We start from the raw sequence: 19,162 nt of genomic DNA, 5'->3' as shown, positions 1-19,162 counted from the left end.
TTGTCGTTACTTAATGTTACTATATCGTAGTCGTCTGTGGTAATACTGTAATTAAACATACCTTCATATTTTTATTCTTCCTAGAACATTTCTCAAACAATTTAGGCATTCATAGCGCACAATATAAGGATGTAATGAAGGAACGCACACACAGCGCTGACTATCGACTGAAGGTGTCATTGGAAAAGGTGAGCATATATACCATCAAAGCAAAGACGAAAAAATTACGCTAAAGTTACTAATCTCTTCTCATTGACGGGCAGTCAGATATTCTAATTCCTTATGCAATAGTCCTAGATAAGGTGTGCAAGTACATTTGCCTGGAGGCCAATTAATTTCAAAGGTCTCGATAGTTTCGGTGGCAGTCTTCTCACGACCATTAACTATGTGGCTGCAGTCATCATACAGGGGTTCGCAATTGCACTGTTTAAAATGGTAGACGAGGTGTTCTGTCGCCACGAACTTCTCGACATTGTCGTGGTGTTCTCGCAGCCCGTCGTTTATGCATCTTCCTGATTGGCACACCTATTCTTTTTTGCAGACCAAGGGTAACGAGTACAGAACTTCTTCCCTGCAGGCTACAAATTGATTGCGGTGTTTTGTGCCGCAATCTCGGCGTTTTCTACTCTTTGAATTCACTTTTGTGCATAAACAAATCAGTTTTTCAGGAGCCGAGAACACCACATATACGCCTGCACTCTTGCCAGTCGTTTTGAGGTTGTGGTTGTGCACAACGGCGTAAATGCAGGGTTGACAGCCTCGTTTTTTTTTCTTTTGTTAATATCTTGTCTTTCGTTAGAATATAATGTGGGTTTTTATTGCGGCCTGCTCTAAGCATCTTTCTGTAACTGCTGATAAAAGATGGGAGGGGAGTAAGAGGGGAGTGCACTGATAACCGTAAGAGGGGAGTGCACTGATAACGGAATGGAAATTTAGAACGTTGTGCACAAGATTTTAGTGAAGCATTGTTAAAAGACGACTTCTTATTACCTCTTTTGTTGAGCTTTAAGTGCGCGTATGAATAAGATATGAGTGGTTTCTGATCTGTGGCTCGTATTCCCAGCAGGTATACGAATAAATAATGTGAAGCTTTACATCTGGAAAGCTGATCGACTGGCGCTCTGGCATCTCGTAGTTTACTTCAAGCAGTGCAAAGCACTCACTAGATACATTGAGAACTTGTGCCGCGTGCGAAGGAAAATCGTCACTGCTACAACTTCAACTAATCAAGTAATCGTCAACACACCTAAAGCTTCTTACAACGTTACTTCCTTGCAATCGCGTACTCAAAATTGTGTGGTAAAATAAAAAAAAATATCTCTTAACAGGGTACGCAGGCGGAACAAATAAAAGCGCCATTCTTTTTGAATGAACGAATCATCCTCTCATGAAATAAAAATTCCCCGCATTTCCCCGAGGGGAAGAATGTGAAAGTGCGAATGCACGAGTTGAATTTGCGCGGTTCGGTAATGTTCGCGAAAGAGAGATCACACACACACACACAACTACAAAGAAAGAAATATGCATTTATTCACAGACACCTATTTGTGGTGTCGTTGTACTTGATTGCTAGAGCGGATCTCAGCTTTGAAATTTCGTGTCAGTAATTCTTTAAGCAGGTGCATTAGCCCTTCTCACGCCCGATTCTTGGCCAATCCCCCACGTGGGTATGTGCCATGTCAGCGGCCAGGCTGTGCGCGCCCATCTCCACGTGCGTGGACATCGCCGGTGGACGCAGGTTCAGGGTCGCTTAAGAAGTGCATTGCGCACAAAAGTTGAGTTCACATAAACGGTAATCAGGCTGAGTAAGTCAGAAGCTGAGTGCACTCGCCTTCTCAAGGAAGGTCGCCTCTCGCATGTTTTATCAGCAGTTGCAGCAAGCATGCGCGGAGCGGGCCGCAATAAAAACCACATTGTACTCTTTGACCAGACAAGATAAGGGGGAAAAGAAGAAACAGGGTTGTCGCACCCGATATTCACGCCACTGCGCATAACCAAAAAAGAATGGCAATCGTGCAAGCGTACTCGTGGTGTTCTGGGCAACTGAAAAACTGGTTCGTTTGTGTACAAAAGTGAACTGAAAAGTGGAAAACGGGGAGATTGCGGCACAAGTAATCGCCGCAAAACTAGATTAGCCAATGAGGAAGGTGCATAAATGACAGGCTGCGAGAACACGACAACAATGTCGAGAAGCTTGTGGCGACAGGACACCTCGCCTGTTATTGTAAACAGTGCGGTTGCAAACCACTGTATGGTAAGTTCAGCCTGATAGGTAGCGGTGCCGCGAAGTCTACCGGAGAAATTATCGAGGCCGTTCAAATTCATCGGCGTCAAAACAAATGTATTAGCAAGCCTTCTGTAGTGCTATAGGATAAGAAATTAGGATATCTGGCTGGCGGTCACTAAGAAAAGGTTAGCAGCTGCAACGTCATTTTTTTGTTGTTGTTTTGGTGGTATATACACTCACCAATTCCTATAAAAACTTAAAGCGACAGTCAGCGATGTGTCTGCATTCCTTCTTACGTCCTGTTGCTGTGGGCTGTACATGGATAATGTCTCAGTACCAACTATCCCACCAGTTAACACTCGCCAAACACTGGCCGTGCAATTATTGTCAAATTTAAAAGTTTCGAAATAACGATTAGATTCTTGCCGCTCGAGCGAAACTGAAAGAAAAACACGTTGTTGTCAGTGAGAATTGGTCCGCCTCTACACGTTAATTTACGAAAAAGCTTTTGGACTATGAAAAAGGCCTACCCGATTTGCCCCAATTTCAACTTCGATTCAACAAGCTAGTTATAAACGAACAAACGCATACGTACGACTCTGTAGGCGGCAAATCTATTGAATGTTCGTCGTCACAAACAGCTAACCACCTGGCGAGTAGCACAGACGTGCGGGCGCCCGCAGACTTCCCCGCAGCGTCCCAATCATTATCTCGGGTACGGGTCGAAAACTAGGGAGTCAACACGGGCAGTGCGAATGTCGCACCTTCTGTATCATTTATGCACTGTAACATTCGTAGTATTATGAGAAAACGCGTGACTACTTAAACGGACAGTGAAGTAAATTTGACAAGGTTCTGTTTTTGCTTGCACTGTTTACACTGGCTCAAATAAACACAGTTTGCATCGTTTATCTGGACGATGAGACGGTATTTATTTTGTAAAGCCAAAAAGAATAAAAATAACCACGCGCGGTTCGCGCTGGCCACACAAACTAACACCAGTGACGTTAGTAAAAGGTGCTACGTGGTCGGACGATGTACAAGATTACCATCCAAACCAGTTTCACTTTCGGTTCTGATAAACAACGTGCTTGGTATCCGACGTTATCTTTTGTTGGGCATTCTCGATATCTCAGTAATCAGCATACCACGCTTCTGCCACGTTTTCGGCTGTAAAATGCGTCAGTTAAGCCTACCAGCACGGCTTGGAATCGTAAGAACGACTAGCCGAGCCGTACGCAGTGGATGAGCGCCTTCCGTGTCACCGCAGTCCTCAAGTGCGATTCACTTTTCCGCCATCCTTGAAGCCTTCCTGACTCGTGCCTCTATCGTAAGAGGCGCATTCGCACCAGGCCAAGAGTTGACTGATTCAGGACTTTGCCCTCAAGCTCTCGGTGCTTATCGCAACATCACGCCATCGATAGCTCGCCAGCGCGTCCGTGTCATTGTGCATGCGTTCGGCGAACTCCCTCGTGGAGCCATGAATATTAAAGCGGGAAAATAGCGAATTCAGTGTAGAAAAAACTGCCCAGAAACGATGATACCAACTTTAAAAAATGCGCTATCGGGAATGGGAACTTGGGCCTTGCAAAACAACAAACCTAGTGCTCCAGACCACGCGGCCATAAGCCAGTGACGCCAGGGGTGAAAATATAACAGTTATATTGTGTAGCAAGCTTACATTTTCATTTGGTTTTATCATATAAAGTAGCTGACCATCCCTTGTACAGCACTTGTGCTGGAAGCATTCCCCAAATTCCCACAGTATCTCATTGTGAGGCCACGTGTTAGCAGGCGGGCGTGTGGCTCGCGGAGGAGGTTCAACGACAAGTGATGCCATGGGTTCAGCACAACAACAACAAAAAAAAACGTATATTCTTTGGCAGACACACAAACACTAGAGTAATGCACTAGGAACTTGAACGATAACAAAATGTCGCACACGCGCAACGCGGAGGAAAAACTAATACACAAGTCCGAACCAAAGTTCGCGCGGAAGGGAAAAACGAGGGGACACGCTCACGTTCCAGTCTATTCGACGCTGGGCGGGATGACGTCGATGGAACGTGTGGAACGTCCGTGGAACGTCGCCTGTTCAGATGCAGTGGTCGCAGGTACAGACTGTCGATGCCTGCGCTCGTGCTTAGCCACTCTAGGCCTCGCCCGGAATCTTGGCCCAGAACACGCCTCGGGATCACGCCAGCGGGAACAGGCACTCCGCGTTGCAGCAGAGGGCCCCCGGAACAGCTCCCGGGACGATTCTCGGCGCACAGCGCAAGCGCGCTCCTGGCTTGACCTCGAACCACCTGCCGAGGAATCCTTGAGCCCGTTCCTCCAGCGCTGTCTCGTCGCTCGTCACTGCCGGCAGCCTGCCCTCTCGTGCGTCTTCCCCCCGCGTGGTCCCGCTCGTCGTCGTCTTCCCTTCCTCCGCCGGCTCGCCTCCGTCGTCTCCTGGCGCACTCTCGCGACCCGGGGACGTCAATCATCACATTCACCCCCCTTCCCGACAGGTTTGTTTAGGATAAACAAAACTCGGCACAGAATGTCACCACGGCAGCGACGAGACGTATCACACTGAAGAACGCTCTGTCGTGTCAGACATTCTAGCACCACTAGCACCAGCACAAGAGTACCATTCGAAACAGTCTTCGAAATAAAAGTCTGAGGCAGTCGCTAACACCAGTAAAGGTAATCCAACGTGAGAAAAAAAAACTCACTCCGCTCAGAATCGGCTCAACTTGTCTGCACCTACGTTTTTACTGCCCTTCACGTACTTCACTATAAAGTCTTACGTCATTATTGTGAGGCTCCAGCGAAGTACGCGACTGTTAATGTGTCTTGCGGAGTGTATATAAGCTAAAGGCTGGTGGTCATCCTGTAGGATGAACTGCTTTACATATAAGTATATGTGGAACTTCTTAATCGCCCAGACTAACGCCAATGCCACTTTCTTCACAGTGGAGTAGGATGCTTCCCGAGGCAAGAGACGACGGCTCGCGTAGACTACTGGATGAAGAAAATCCGCATGCTGTTGCATGAAGACTGCGCCAACGCTTGTGGACGACGCATCTGTTCGGAGTACAAAAAGCTTGGTGAAGCCCGGCGCTTTTAGTATAGGTTGACAACAGTTCCTTAAGAGTGTCAAACGCTGTTTGTTCCTTGTCGCCCCAAATGAGACTGTTGGGTGGCCGCATGCGAGTCAGCTCCGTCAAGGGTTGACATACTTGAGCGTAGTTTGGCACGAACTGCCGGTAATAGCCCGTAATGCCGAGGAAAGACCGCACCTGCCGCTTTGTCGTCGGTCGTGTGGCGTCGTGAACCTTTTGGAGCGTATCTGCTTGCGGGCGTACAACATGGCCAACGATGTGTCCCAGGAAGTTTACTGAGGAGAAGCGTGCTTCGCTTTTTCTAGGTCGAATCGTGAGGCCCGCCTTCTGTACCCTCCTGAGGAATGTCTCAAGGGCTTCGAGGTGTTCCGCCCAAGTCTCGGTAGCGATGAGAACGTCATCGAACTAATGGTAGGTATGTGGAAGACCACCAACCACTTTACGCATGTAAAACCACTGGGGCAGTCTTGATGCCGAACGGCATGAACCGAAACTGGTATAGTCCCGAGGCAGAAGCGAAGGCAGTGAATGGCTTCGATTCCTCATCCATGGGCACTTGCCAATAGCCCTTATTGAAGTGAAATTTCGAAGAGAACCGACTCTTTCCCAACTTTGCAAACATCATGTCTACTCTAGGTATGAACTGGTTGTCGGCGACAAAGACAAGGTTGAGTTGTCTGAAGTCAATGCAGAATCTTATTGTTCTATCTTTTTTGTCTACTGGCAAGATGGGAAACTGGTACGGCGACTCTGAAGGCTCAATAATACTCATTCGCAGAATTTCCTGCACCTGGTTTTCCACGGACTCTTGTATTGCAAATGGAATCGGGTACTGCCGCACTTGAATAGGTTTGTCTGTTGTAAGGCGCAGCTTGCAGTGAACCAGGCCTGTCTTCCAAGGGAGGTCTGACAAGATTTCCTGGTAAGAAGACAGAAGCGTACATGCCTGCGCGGATTGTTGGGGAGTCAGAGCCGCCGAAACGTCCACATCCTTGTAAAACTCATTTTGTCTTAGAGGGACACACGTTACGTCGCCTCCTTCAGTTTCGTCGGATCTAAGGGCGACGGAAACATGTTGTGGATCTTGCTTAGACGGTTTCCGCTCTTCATATTTCTTCAACATGTTGATGTGGATAAGGCTCGTCCGGGTTCCAAGATCAATCACATAATCGACTTCGTTGCGCCTTTCCAAAACCTTGAACGGACATTTCCATGTGAAGATTAACTTATTATTGTCCTTTGGGAGCAGAAGCTAAACTTTGTCACCAACGGCGCGGTGACGTGCCTTCCCCCTTCGGTTGTAATACTTTTTCTGCGCCAACTTCGCCTTCTGGAGCTCTTCGTGTGCCAGTCGGCAAGTGTCTTCCAGGTTCTGACGAAGCTCGGCGACGTATGCATACGATGTCTTGACCTCAGGGTTTACGTTCTCTCCTGTCCAAAGCTCCTTCAGTATAGCCATCGGTTCTCGGAAATGTCTGCCTTACAGGAGATCGAACGGTGCAAAACCCTAGCTAGATTGGGGCACCTCGCGGTAGGCAAACAGCAGTGGTCCCAAGTAGCGGTCCCAGTTTTTAGGAGTTTCTTGGCACATCTACCTTATCATTTGCTTTAGCGTCCTGTTAAATCGTTCAACCAGCCCGTTAGCCATTCGGTGGTACGGTGTAGTGGGCAGTTGTGCAACTGAAAGAGGACGGGTGAGCTCCTTCATAAGTCCAGATGTGAAGGACTTACCCCGATCGCTGACAATTTCTCGAGGAAATCCCACTCGAGCAAACATCTGGAGAAGCGCTTCAGCGATCCTTTCTGTATCAATGCTTGGTAACGCCACGGCATCGGGGTAGCGGGTCGCGAAGTCCGCCATCGTTAGCACATACCGGTTGCCGTTCTCTGTGGTGGGGGAGAGCGGCCCCACTACGTCGATGGCAACGCGCTGGACCGCTGTCTCGATAACGGCATGTCCCTTAGTGGCACGCGGCCTACTAGACATTTAGGTACAGTCCGCTGACAGATGTCGCAGGACTTCAGAAATCGTGCTGTGTCTCCCTGCATACCAGGCCAGTAGAATTCCTCACGCACGCGGTCCAGAGTTCGTTTAACTCCCAGGTGTCCAGCCAGGATTCCTTCGTTAGCCATTGTTAAAACAATGTCTCGAAGCTCGATGAGGACAACCCTGGATTACCCTGCATGGATTACCCTAAACTAAAGCAGACCCTGCTACAGAGGTTCAGGTACACCGAGGAGGGCTGCAGGTGCACGTTTAGGGAGTCCAAGCCACAGAACTTGGAGACAGGCCGTCATTTTGTGGGCGGCCTACGCCACTACTTTGACAATTGGCAGGAGCTGGCCAAAACGGAGCAGACGTACGCCGCGCTCCGAGACAAAATGGTGGCCAAGCAATTTCTCGACAGGTGTCACGATAAGCTAGTCATTTTTCTCAAAGAGAGGGGATACAAAAACCTGGATCAGCTAGTCGAAGCAGCTGATCAATAGCCTAATAAACTTGGGTTAAGGCCGAGAGGAAAAGAAAGAGGGCAGCAAGCCCCCTGGACTCCCTCGCGCCCCTCGCCCGTCGGACTGCTGGGGGAAATCGCGGGATTCCAATCAGCCCAGCCAGAAGATGCTCTTTTGCGGACGGTGCCGAAAACACGGACACCGATCTGACGTTTGCCCCAACCAACGAGGAAACACGGGCCAAGCTTCGTGTTCCTTGACTGGACACGCATCGTGGCCGGAACTGTCAAGGAAGGGGATACAGAATCCAAAACACAAAAAAACGAGAGCTAACCGGGAGGAAATGCCGACTGCCGAAGGATTACTTGAAGGGCAACCTGTGACGCTCTTACGCGACACGGGCTGTAATTCCGTAATCGTGAACCGTTCCTTGGTTCGCGATACCAACCTCACGGGGGATACCAGCACTGTCTATCTGTTGGACCGAACCCGCCTCGTTTTACCAGAAGCGGAAGTAGAGATCGCGTCTTCATTTTTCTCTGGTCGAGTACTAGCCACCGGCGTGGAGGACCCTCTCTATGACGTTATCATAGGGAACAACGAGGGGACACGCTCACGTTCCAGTCTATTCGACGCTGGGCGGGATGACGTGGATGGAACCTGTGCAACGTCGGTGGAACGTCGCCTGTTGAGACGCAGTGGTCGCAGGTACAGAATGTCGATGCCCGCAATCGTGCTTAGCCACTCTAGGCCTCGCCCCGAATCTTGGCCCGGAACACGCCTCGGGATCACGCCAGCGGGAACAGGCACTCCGCGTTGCAGCAGAGGGCCCATGGAACAGCTCCCGGGACGATTCTCGGCGCACGGCGCGAGCGCGCTCTTGGCTTGACCTCGAACCACCTGCCGAGGAATCCTTGAGCCCGTTCCTCCAGCGCTGTCTCGTCGCTCGTCACTGCCGGCAGCCTGCCCTCTCGTGCGTCTTCCCCCTGCGTGGCCCGCTCGTCGTCGTCTTCCCTTCCTCCGCCGGCTCGCCTCCGTCGTCTCCTGGCGCACTCTCGCGGTCCGGGGATGTCAATCATCACACTCATGTTTAGGGACAGCAATACTTAGACGGAAAACCGCTCGGAGATGTGTGGTCGTGCTGCTGACCGCTGTGCGAGTTCACTGAGCGCAAAATGTGCTTTCTGCACCCTGGTTTTACCTTGTAGAATAAAGTTTTGGTTGATTTTATTTGCTTAGTACCTATATTGACTTCGCTGACTCTTCTCCCACCTTCAATTGGCTTTAAAAGTTTCTGCTGGAGTAGCAGTCAGCGAAGAGTCACTTGTGCATTTGTGTGGAGCGACTTGGGCTTAGAGCTTGATACAGTCAGCAAACTAACTAACTAAACGCACATTCTTTCTGAAACAAACGTGCCAGTGCTTGGCTTTAGCTAAGCAAATGAACTCTGACGACCTGGTGGCCGTCAGCCGACTAAATGCTGGACCGACTGACCGACCTCACCAACCCTGATGGAGACTACCTATTCTATCACAGAGACGACAACATAAACAAGAACATGATAGACGAGTTTCGGCGCCTCGAGCACCACCGCCTACTCACCGTAACACAATAGTACTTGCGTGCCTTTGCCAGCGGTGTGGGCCCGGACGTGAAATTCCCTCTGGCGCTACTAAACACCAGATCAGTCAACATAACAGCAACACGCAAGCTGCGCGATTAGCGCGCATGCGCGTCAACTTTCTCATCTCCTCCTCTCCACTCCATCTGCTCTATATAATAAACCCGGTCCGCAACGCCGCTTCCTCAGTTGCTGCTTCGGTTGCGACACCCCGCACCGTCCAATGAGCTGAATGGACGCCAGAAAGTTTGCTTTGCATCACCACATAGTTCCCTTCGGGGAGATGGTGTAATTTTTTTGTTTTGTTGATGCACACCAACAAAAATTATACTCTTGGAAATCGCTGCACATTTGCGTCTGCATCGATTGTTATACTTACTATCGCTCGGAATAGACGCTTGACTATCGACGCGAAACCACATTTAATCAGTAATTGATGCTGTGACTTTCTTAAAGATGAGACAACACAAAAGTGTAAAAGTTGTCAGCGGTCAGCTCCATGTAATCAGGCTTTCCAAACTATCGTTAGTTATTCAAAATATGGTACAAATACAACCGGTACTTTCGATCTTGTTTGACGTAAAGCACTGGTTTCTAGATATAGTAGTGCTTCATTCAATACCCATATTTTACGCTATTTTGACGTGGACCAATTACCAAGAATATAGCTTGCACCATACTATGGCTGAAGTCACGGGGCTCATGTATATGAACGCCTGAATGTTTTTTTTCAGCAAAGAAACTCGCAGGGGCAAAACTCGGCGGGCGTAGCCACAGACATTGCTTATTCGTGAACACCACAGATTAGACAGGTTATTTTTTCATTGATTCTTTACTGCCCACCGCCCAACAAACGATGGTGCCGAAATTAGCTACAGTATGTTGAGAACCGCGGAAGCCCCTCGGCATGCCAGCCTTTGTTCAAGGGCGCCTGCATTGTGTTTGTAGATAGAGATAAAGAGGCTCGTGACTCCCTTGAGGCTGCTGATATCGCAGAAGCAGAAAAGATGTTTATCACCTTTCCTAGTTATCAAGAGCAGACTGGGAAGTTGACAGCGTCAACGTCAGTCAATGATGGCGTCACACGTGAATAGCACTTGACCTATGTTATTTCACTTGGAGACCGCACGCTCTTTTTCACTGGCACATTATTAGACTAATATATTTTTTTTCCAGTTTCAATAAAGCTCTGTTGCTAGTAGAACAAGTCATATTTGTTACCGCCCGGTTTTGTTTTTCAACCATTTGTGTCATCGTTGATTGATCGATTGTAGGTTTTAACGCGCCGACGCAACACAGGCGATGAGGCGCGTGCCGTAGTTGGTGGGGCTCCGGATTATTTTGACCACCTGGGGATGTTTAACGTGCGCCGAAATCTCGTAAACCCAGGCGTTTCTACTTTTCGCCTCCATCAGAAAAGCGGCCGCCGCGGTCGGAAATCGAACCCGCGTCCTCCTGCTCAGCAGCGCAACGCCTTAGCCACTGAGCAACCACGGCGTATGATTGTGTCGTCGTGCAGGTTTGCCAGCTCACCCCTGTTTCCCTGTCACTTACTCCAAAGAAGGCATTTGCACAGGGCCATAATTTGTTACCTTCACTGTATGGAACTATCAATGGAAAAAAGAAGAGAACGAAACTGTTAAGAGTGTCTTTTCTATCATACGCGCTGCTGATGGACTAATCTGGGCATTTTTTTCAGTACCTGCTGAGCGTTTCTCATGCGGTTTAGGAGCGTGGGTGAGTGGAGACTATTTAGGATTTTTTATCATCAGGTTAGCTGTAGGTCATGCCGACGAGAGATGTTCGCATCTCAAGGTGCTTCCGGACTTCATCCTTCATCGCAGTCACACCAACAAAGTGTGGCTGCAATAGTATCACTTCTTTTCTTCAAGCGACAGGGCATGTGGTACAAATGATCGGGGTAAAGTCGAGAAATCAGACTCCTTTTTTAGTTGTTATGTGCGGCACATATATTTTAATTAGTCGATCAGGCCTCCGGAATTAACCGGGTGCTCTGGGCGCAAAACTCCCCTCGGTGTGCCAAAGGACGACATCGTAAAATTGCTCAACTCCTAGGCGAGGGTCACAGGAACTGAGACACTGTTGAGTGCAGTTTGCACACGGATGATCGGGGGAATGCTGACAACTTTTTAAAACCAAATACGCCACGTGCAAACGCAAATTTCTCCCAGTGCATCTAACATTAAATTGTCACTGGGAGTCCTCCTCTGTTTATTGGCGATGTGCAATCTTAAATGGCCTGTTCAGGGTACACCACCGCCAGCATGTCTGGCCAGACCAGGCCACACCTGCGGTGTTCCCATCCCATCACGGCAGAAACCAGTGCAACTGCTGATTGATTGTAGTGTTTAACGCGCCGACGCAACGCAGGCGATGAGGCGCGCGTAGTGGAGAGCTGCGGATTAATGTTGACCACGTGTGGATGTTTAACGTGCCCCGAAATCTCGTACAGACGGGCGCTTTTGCTTTCCGCCTCCATCACAAAAGCGGCCGCCGCGGGCGGGACTCGAGCCCGCGACCTCGTGCTCAGCAGCGCAACGGTTTAGGAGTCACCGCGGCGGGTCCAGTGCTACTGTAAAATAGCCTCTTTTACCGTGCAAAGTGAAAGTATGAGTGCGAACCTCGCACGTGACAATTGTAGTGCAGCAAGTGCGAGCGTCGGTGCGGCGCCTTTGCGTATGATGTTATGTCCGCAGACTTGATATAAGGTTTGCGATGTGTGAAATTGGTGGAGAAACTCTGCCTACAGCTCGTCTTCGTAGAAGTACCAGAAGTCATGAGCCTGCGCTCCCGTTTTTGACAATAACAAAAGAATCGTTCTGCTGCCAGCGAATGGTATTTTAATTGTGTCTTGTGAATGAGTAACATGCAGCACCTAGTGTTTCAGCAAACACGACATGGCTGTATGGAGTGCACAGTTATGTGTCCAGAATTACACAGTTCTGCACCAAACATAGCACTCATTCGACTGGGCATTCGAGTACGCGGTCCTTAATGGACGCACCTTATTCGGAGTCTCTGTATGTAGTAAAACGTGTGTATAAAAATAGGTTCGTATAAAAAGTATTTATAGAGAACACGGTGCACATTTGTTTCTTCAACTGCAGGGGTAAAAGATGTAAAGGTAGCTTCATAATTTCAATTTGTTACCATCTGTCAGCTTACCTGAAATCTAAAATAGAGCCCATGTTCTGTTTCGTTTCCCTGAAAACAACCGATGTGTAAGTCGCAAGTAATAAGTGAAATGCACCTGATTAGATATAGAATTACGAACATCAAGGAAGTGTATTATCGGTTTGCCTACAAGCCATGGTGTGCGCCGAATTCATGTATTGCACTACGCATATGAGGGTTCCTAAAAAATGCCGCAGAAAAAAGAGAGGCCGTGATTCAATGAACAAAGCTCAGTTTTGCAGTTTTACACTGTGTTCTAAGAAGAGTAGGCGCTTCAAGACTAACGGAAAATTCTGGTAGAATATCCGGCTATAGAAATCCATGTACTGATGATTCGTATGCATGCGGCCATTCTCTGTCGCCAAAGAAGCGGCTTCTATATCCCGAAGCGTTTAAACCACGTGCAACAAGTTTTGTAGGTAAATGCCCAATGTTTGAGGAAGTAAAGATGAGCTTTTAATGACGAGTTCAGACACATCGTAAAATTCGCACTCGCACAAGGAAAAACGTTTCCAAATACCTTTTCGATGAGTTCGGACAGGTTTCCAGATAGGAAGCTAGGAGGAGGCCCAGGAATTCCACGGTCCTTGAAGAAATTGAGTCTTCGCTTTCGCTGCCTATAACAAGAGCCGTATCTCAGTATTGGGGATCCCCACTTCCTGGCGTTTATTTCTTAACGTGAGGCATGCGCAGCCTCACTGTGAAATCTTATCATACATGTTGTAGGATAGGGAAATGCACTGAGCACTTGAGCACTTAGCATCCTTCCTAAACAGAACTCGTGGGCTCAAATGCACGCAACGACCTCGCGTAATCGCAGTGTGAGAAACACATTTTCTTCCCAATTCTTTTTTGCGGGTTATAGAGTTGAACGTTACCACCCGTAGAAACAAACGCCGTTTACGGACAAACGAGGGGAGTAAACCCTACGCAAACATGCTACCATCTATTACTGTCTGTTGAAGCTGTTGGGAAGCAGAAAATACTCACATGTAAAACCACACGACGAGGGAAACAACCACGCTAATCACAATGCTTTGAAACATGGTTTATACAGCGAAACGACTTGCTCCTTATGCGGAAGCTCCTCACGTGCTCACATATAGGGCAACTGGTCTTCTTTGCCACTGTTACAACGGGGAATGGTCCCGTCGTAACAACACATTATCAACATATCTTGAAGTGCCTCACGCTTGTCCGCTATGAAAAAGCTGATTAGATAAGGGCAGTGCAGCCCTCCAGATAGGCACCGAGCGCCTAACGACAGAAAGGTTGTTTCAACAAAACGGCTGTTTTTTGAAAGCTGGAATGTAAGAAATTCGCTGTTCAAATAAAGACTTACATGAGTGCTTCCTGTGGGATACGTCGGAAGAGAATGGATACACTGAATGCTGCGTACGAGTCAATAAACCTTCAGACCTATTCGATAGTCAATGCTGAGGGAAGCATCGAGACAACAATACCGGTATGCTACGGAAAGAGTATTTTTACCTTCGCTGAATTAGCTTTTCAGGCTGATGATCCCGCGTGCTGTTATCCCCCCTTCCCAATTTGTCTTCTCCTTAGGTGTATAGTGTTTGTGTCAGAGAGAAGCTGATTTAAAAATCCTGTTGGGGGCTCTATAAGTACTTCCGTCGAAGTATGTAAAATTGTTATTTGAAGAGAGAGGGACAATTATCTCCGTAATTTACTCATAACTTGGAATAATATTTTCACTGGAGACGATAGTGGCGTTCATGGTTAGTCCTCCTCGATTCCAACGCCGCCGCACGGCGGACGTGCGTGAATCGGGGCACCCTATCCTTGGTGGCAAAAGAGCCGTACCGCCAGTGAAAAGTAGGAGCACATAACACAGAACGTCATCGTAGTTCATTTTTTGTCTCGCTGATGGTGTTGTTTTGTCGCAGAGTATAGAAAAACACTCCCAAACGAGTATCCAGCATGGTACCGAGGCCAGCCAGTCGATATTATGGATTCGCGGACTAGAAATGCCTTTCAGTGGGCGAGGCCCATACCATCAGCCCCTGCTAGAAAATGAAACGCATCTCTCTGTCTCTGTAGGACGTGTATATTAAAATCACAGCCGGGGGTCATTTTCAAGTAGTTGACATTGGCGTAGAAAATTAGGTGTTCTACGCAATGTAGAACCTCCCCTATAGTGCAATTTAGAGGTCGATGTAATATCCAGAGTACTGTATTGTCTTTTCTTAGAGTTAATATTTTGTAGTCCTCGGTGGTCTGTAGTTAGAAATACGCTGATCTTTTAATCATTCCTAGCCCACTGGTCTAACACTTTCTTCAGATGGGCTCGATTCCAGGCAGCGGGGGCTGATTTTCTTATGCAGGCGAAAAGCGAAAACGCCCAAGTGTTCGAGATTTCGGCGCACGTTGAAGCTCTCCAGATGGCCCAAATAAATCCGTAGCCCTCCACTAAGGTGCGCCTCTCGGCTGTCTAGCGTCGAGCGCCGTTGCGTTAAACCCCCGTAATCAATCATTCACTTTCTTCATGCACAGCGCTCAGCAACAGGGTGTAAAGAAGGGGCACAGGCAAAGCGCTGACTATCAACTCAAGGTTCCATTGGAAAAGGTGAGCATATATACCTTCAAACTAACACACAAAAATGACATTGAAGTTCGCAATCTTGTCTCATTGAAGGCCAGCCAGATATTCTAATTCCTTATCTGATAGCGCACCGGAAGGCGTGCGAATATCTGTGTCCTGAAGCCGATGAATGTCAAAGGCATCGATAATTTTCTTCTGGTTGTAGTCTTGTCACGAACATTACCTGCCAGGCTGCACGTATCATACAGTGGTTTGCAACCGCACTGCTCACAATGATAGGCGAGGTATCCTGTCGCCACGAGCTTCTCGGCATTGTTCTGGTGTTCTGGCAACCTGTTGTTTGTGCATCTTTCTGATTGACCAACGTATTGTTTCTGCAGTCCAAGGGTAATTAGTACACAACTTCCAGCTTGCAGGTTAGAAATTGTTTTCCGTGCTTTGCGCCGCAATCTTACGATTTCTACTGAATGAGTTCTCTTCTGTGCATAAACGAATCAGTTTTCAAGGCCGAGAACACCACAAGTACGCATGCACGCTTCGCAGACTTTTTTTAAGTAGTGCGCAACTGCGTAAATGTAGGGTGTGACAGCCAGGCTTCTTCTTTTCTCGCTATCTTGTCTGGTCGTTGGAGTATCATGTGGGTTCTTATCTCGGCGCGCGTTCAGCATCTTTCTGCAACTGCTGATAAGAGATGCGAAGGTTAACATGCCGTGAGAAGCTGAGCGCACTGATGACAGAATTAAAGGCCGGTATGATGTGGACAGGAGTGTACCAAAGCATTGTTGAGAGAAGACTTAATAATGCCTTTTTAGTGCGCGGATGAATAGGGGAGCGTTGCTTTCGTGTTCCGTGGGCATCAGAAAAACGAAGCCTTAGGTCTAGAAATGTAATCGACTTGCGCTCTGGCGTCTCGTAGGTTACTTCAAAGAGTGCAAGACATTCACATAATACATTCTGAACGTTCACGTAAATTTAATACAGCCGTTAGAAACAGTGCAGACAACTCGCGTCGTTCTTTTACATCTAAATACAATCGAACCGAAAGCATATCATCCATGAATGCAGGCTTTAGCCTACCATCTCTTGCATCCCGCTGTAAAGTTTCACGCTTATGTGTTTTTCACAAGCTGTATCACCACGCCCCTATGTATTCAATTCATAATCCGTCCACATCACATTTCACGAGGTTGCGATAACGTCTTCAAAGTTGGTGTCCCTTTCTGCAGAACTAATTTTTTCCCAGTCTTTTGAAGGAAAGAAATGACATATCCAAGCCTACAGCAACAATGCTAGTACGCAATAGCTTCAATGCAGCAAAAAAGAGCAGAAGTTGTTCCTGGGTGAACTCGGAGTGGAATAATTGAAAACCGTGTGGTTCGGCCTTTATTTTTATGTTTTCCCGTAAACACAGTTCGCACAAATATTGGTTTGCTTGATGTGTTAAAGCTACTCTTGCCCCATGAAGGACACCGTATATTGCTCGCCGACAAGGCAATTTAAACCACCTGCGCATCTTTAAACTGCGTCGAAATCGACAGATGAAGTTTCCATTTTTTGTCTACATCATGAAATCGGCAACCGGGCGCGGTGCTCGGAACCGCATCGTCGTGGTTTCCCAATGGCTCAATGGCCAATGGCTTCATGACCGAGCAGTTTTTGGTGGCCCCATTTGCTTACATTTACACTTTCCAGGAATGTCAGGAATTTGTTGGAATGTAAAGAGTTCGTTGTTCAAATAAAGTCATACATGAGAGTCTCCTGTGTACTACGTCTGAATAAAACTTATGCACCCAATGCGGCGTACGAGGCAATAAATTCGATTGTCAATGCTGAGTGAAGCATCCAGACAACAAAACCGGCATGCAATAGAACGAGTACTTTATGTTCCCTGAATTAGCTCTTCCAGGTTGCTGATCCCGCGTGCTGTTATCCCCCCTTCTTAATCTGTATTCTCCTTAGCTGCATAGTGTTTGTGCAAGAGAGAGGTTCCTTTACAAATCCAGACGGGAGCTCTATAATTACTTCCGTTGCGACATGGATAATTGTTCTTAAAATGGAGGGGGACAATTATGTCCATAATTTACTCATAACTTGCAATACTATTTTTAATGCAGACGATAGTGACGTTCTTGGTTAGAACTCCTCGATGCCAACGCCGCAGTACGGTGGATCTGCGCGAATCAAGGCACCCTATTCTTGGTGGCTGAAGAGCTCCACCGACTGTGTAAAGTAGTGAGCATAGAACACAGAAAATCATCGTAGATCATTTTTCGTCCCGTTGCTGGCGCTGCTTAGTCGCGGAGCACAGGCAACACTGCCAATGGAGTATGAAAGGGACGCAAGTGGACGCAATATGGTGCCATTGTGTAACTCCTAAGTGCGGATTGAAGAGTTGAGACAATACTTTACCGAAAAATCCCTCGGTAGTAGTCAGTAATTGTAAGGCATCATTCACACAGCCGTATTTCACCCCCTCGCATAACCGCCACGTCACCGTCTTCCGTCATGGGCGATTGTTTCTCGGGTGATTTTTCGCCGAAGACGGAGACGGGAAGCCGGGCTGTACGTTTCCGTTCCGTCAGCAGGACGTGACCACGCTCCGCGGTGTGCCAGCCAATTAGAAAAATAAAAATTTCGACGGTTAAATAAATAAAAGTGAGCAAACATAAAAATCTAAGCCAATTTTTATTTTTTCATTACTGTAATTATAGTTTCCTTGTATCGTATATATCAAGGCCTTTTCTGTGCTTTTCTAATTGTTCATACTCAATTCTCGACTAAACTGACCACTAAGCAAAGGACCTTGTGCTCTGACGAACTCCGTTACATCTTCGTAGCGGCTGTTTGACGTGACGGTGCCGTAACGGAGAAGGTGAAGGCTGTGTCAATGAGGCCTAATTCGTAGAATCTCTGCAACTCATATTTAGCCGAGTTACACACTTAAATGTTACCATAGTGTAGAGGTATAATAATGACAGAACGCTATCGAGTAGAGCAATTTTACAAAAATTGTGACCTTAATATGATTATTGATTGATTGATTGAGTAGTTAATTGATTGATTGATTCTAACGGCGTTGTCTTCGAGTCGGCTTGATAACTTTGGTCATCTCACCATAGGCACTTGTACACCTATTCTTTGCTTGACGTTTATCACAGGAATCGGCATACCTTTTTTGTGCCATGTTATCGGCTGCAGAATGCGTAAGACATACCTGCTAGCACCACATCAGTCCTAACATATACTCGCCGCGGCATGAGCAGTGTCTGAACGCTGTCCGCGCCATCTAAGACGCTCAACTGCGAAACGATTGATCCACCATTTTTGCTGCTTGCCTGGCTCCTGACTGTGTTGCAATAGGCGTGCTCGACAAGGCCACCAGTCGGCTGATTCGGCAGTGTGCCCGCAAGCAATCGGTGCACATGTCAACACCACGCCACCGCTAAATTTCCAGCGCGTTAGTGTCACTCTGCACGTAGTCTGCCAGCTCGCATGTTGAGCAATGAAGGTTGCAGCACAAAATGGTGAATTGAGTACAGAAAACGTTACTTAAGTACAAAAAAATCAACCTAAAAACAGGTGCTTCGGGGATTCCAACTCGCTACTTTCGACACAATGCACCCTATTCCTGCACCTATGACCGAGTCGAAAGCTAATAGGTTCCCCTGCTGATCCACTACCACCGCACCCATTGCGCCATAACCGCTCTGCGATCTACGCGTGACCCGATAATCCGCAGCGTCCACGTAATATACTTGTTTCCATTTGTCATGTTCCCGTTGGGTTCGAGTTACCTCTTTAAAGCTACCGCTCTGCTCGCTCTTTTCGCGTGATCGGAATCTAGGCGCATGGTGGCCAGGAGAAGGAGAATCTTAAGGACCTCTCGCAAATGGACACCGTACTTCTCCAAACTGCCGAGAGACGCTAAGATGTTTACGCCCGTACGGCCCCTCGGGAATGTCACCGCCTGCTCAATGTGCAGCGCTTTCCTCATTTCG

The 19,162-nt window shown here is 47.7% G+C and overlaps 1 protein-coding gene across 1 annotated transcript in view; it reads right to left on the bottom strand.

Moving 5' to 3' along the window:
- LOC144138793 (cytochrome P450 3A14-like) overlaps nt 1-13,732 on the bottom strand; it is a 67,036-nt gene extending 53,304 nt beyond the window's left edge. The window contains exons 1-2 of the mRNA XM_077671263.1: nt 13,592-13,732; nt 13,122-13,218 (exon numbers count right to left, since the gene is read on the bottom strand). Coding sequence (XP_077527389.1) covers nt 13,122-13,218; nt 13,592-13,647 — 153 coding nt within the window. The 5' untranslated portion in view covers nt 13,648-13,732. The remainder of the gene's footprint in view (nt 1-13,121; nt 13,219-13,591) is intronic.
- Nucleotides 13,733-19,162: the final 5,430 nt, after the last annotated feature.

This window comes from Haemaphysalis longicornis, unplaced genomic scaffold (assembly GCF_048455015.1).
Source record: "Haemaphysalis longicornis isolate Haplotype H1 unplaced genomic scaffold, Haemaphysalis longicornis Haplotype H1 scaffold_5, whole genome shotgun sequence".
In the NCBI taxonomy this organism is placed as follows: domain Eukaryota; kingdom Metazoa; phylum Arthropoda; class Arachnida; order Ixodida; family Ixodidae; genus Haemaphysalis; species Haemaphysalis longicornis.
This window is presented reverse-complemented; position numbering and strand designations above follow the sequence as displayed.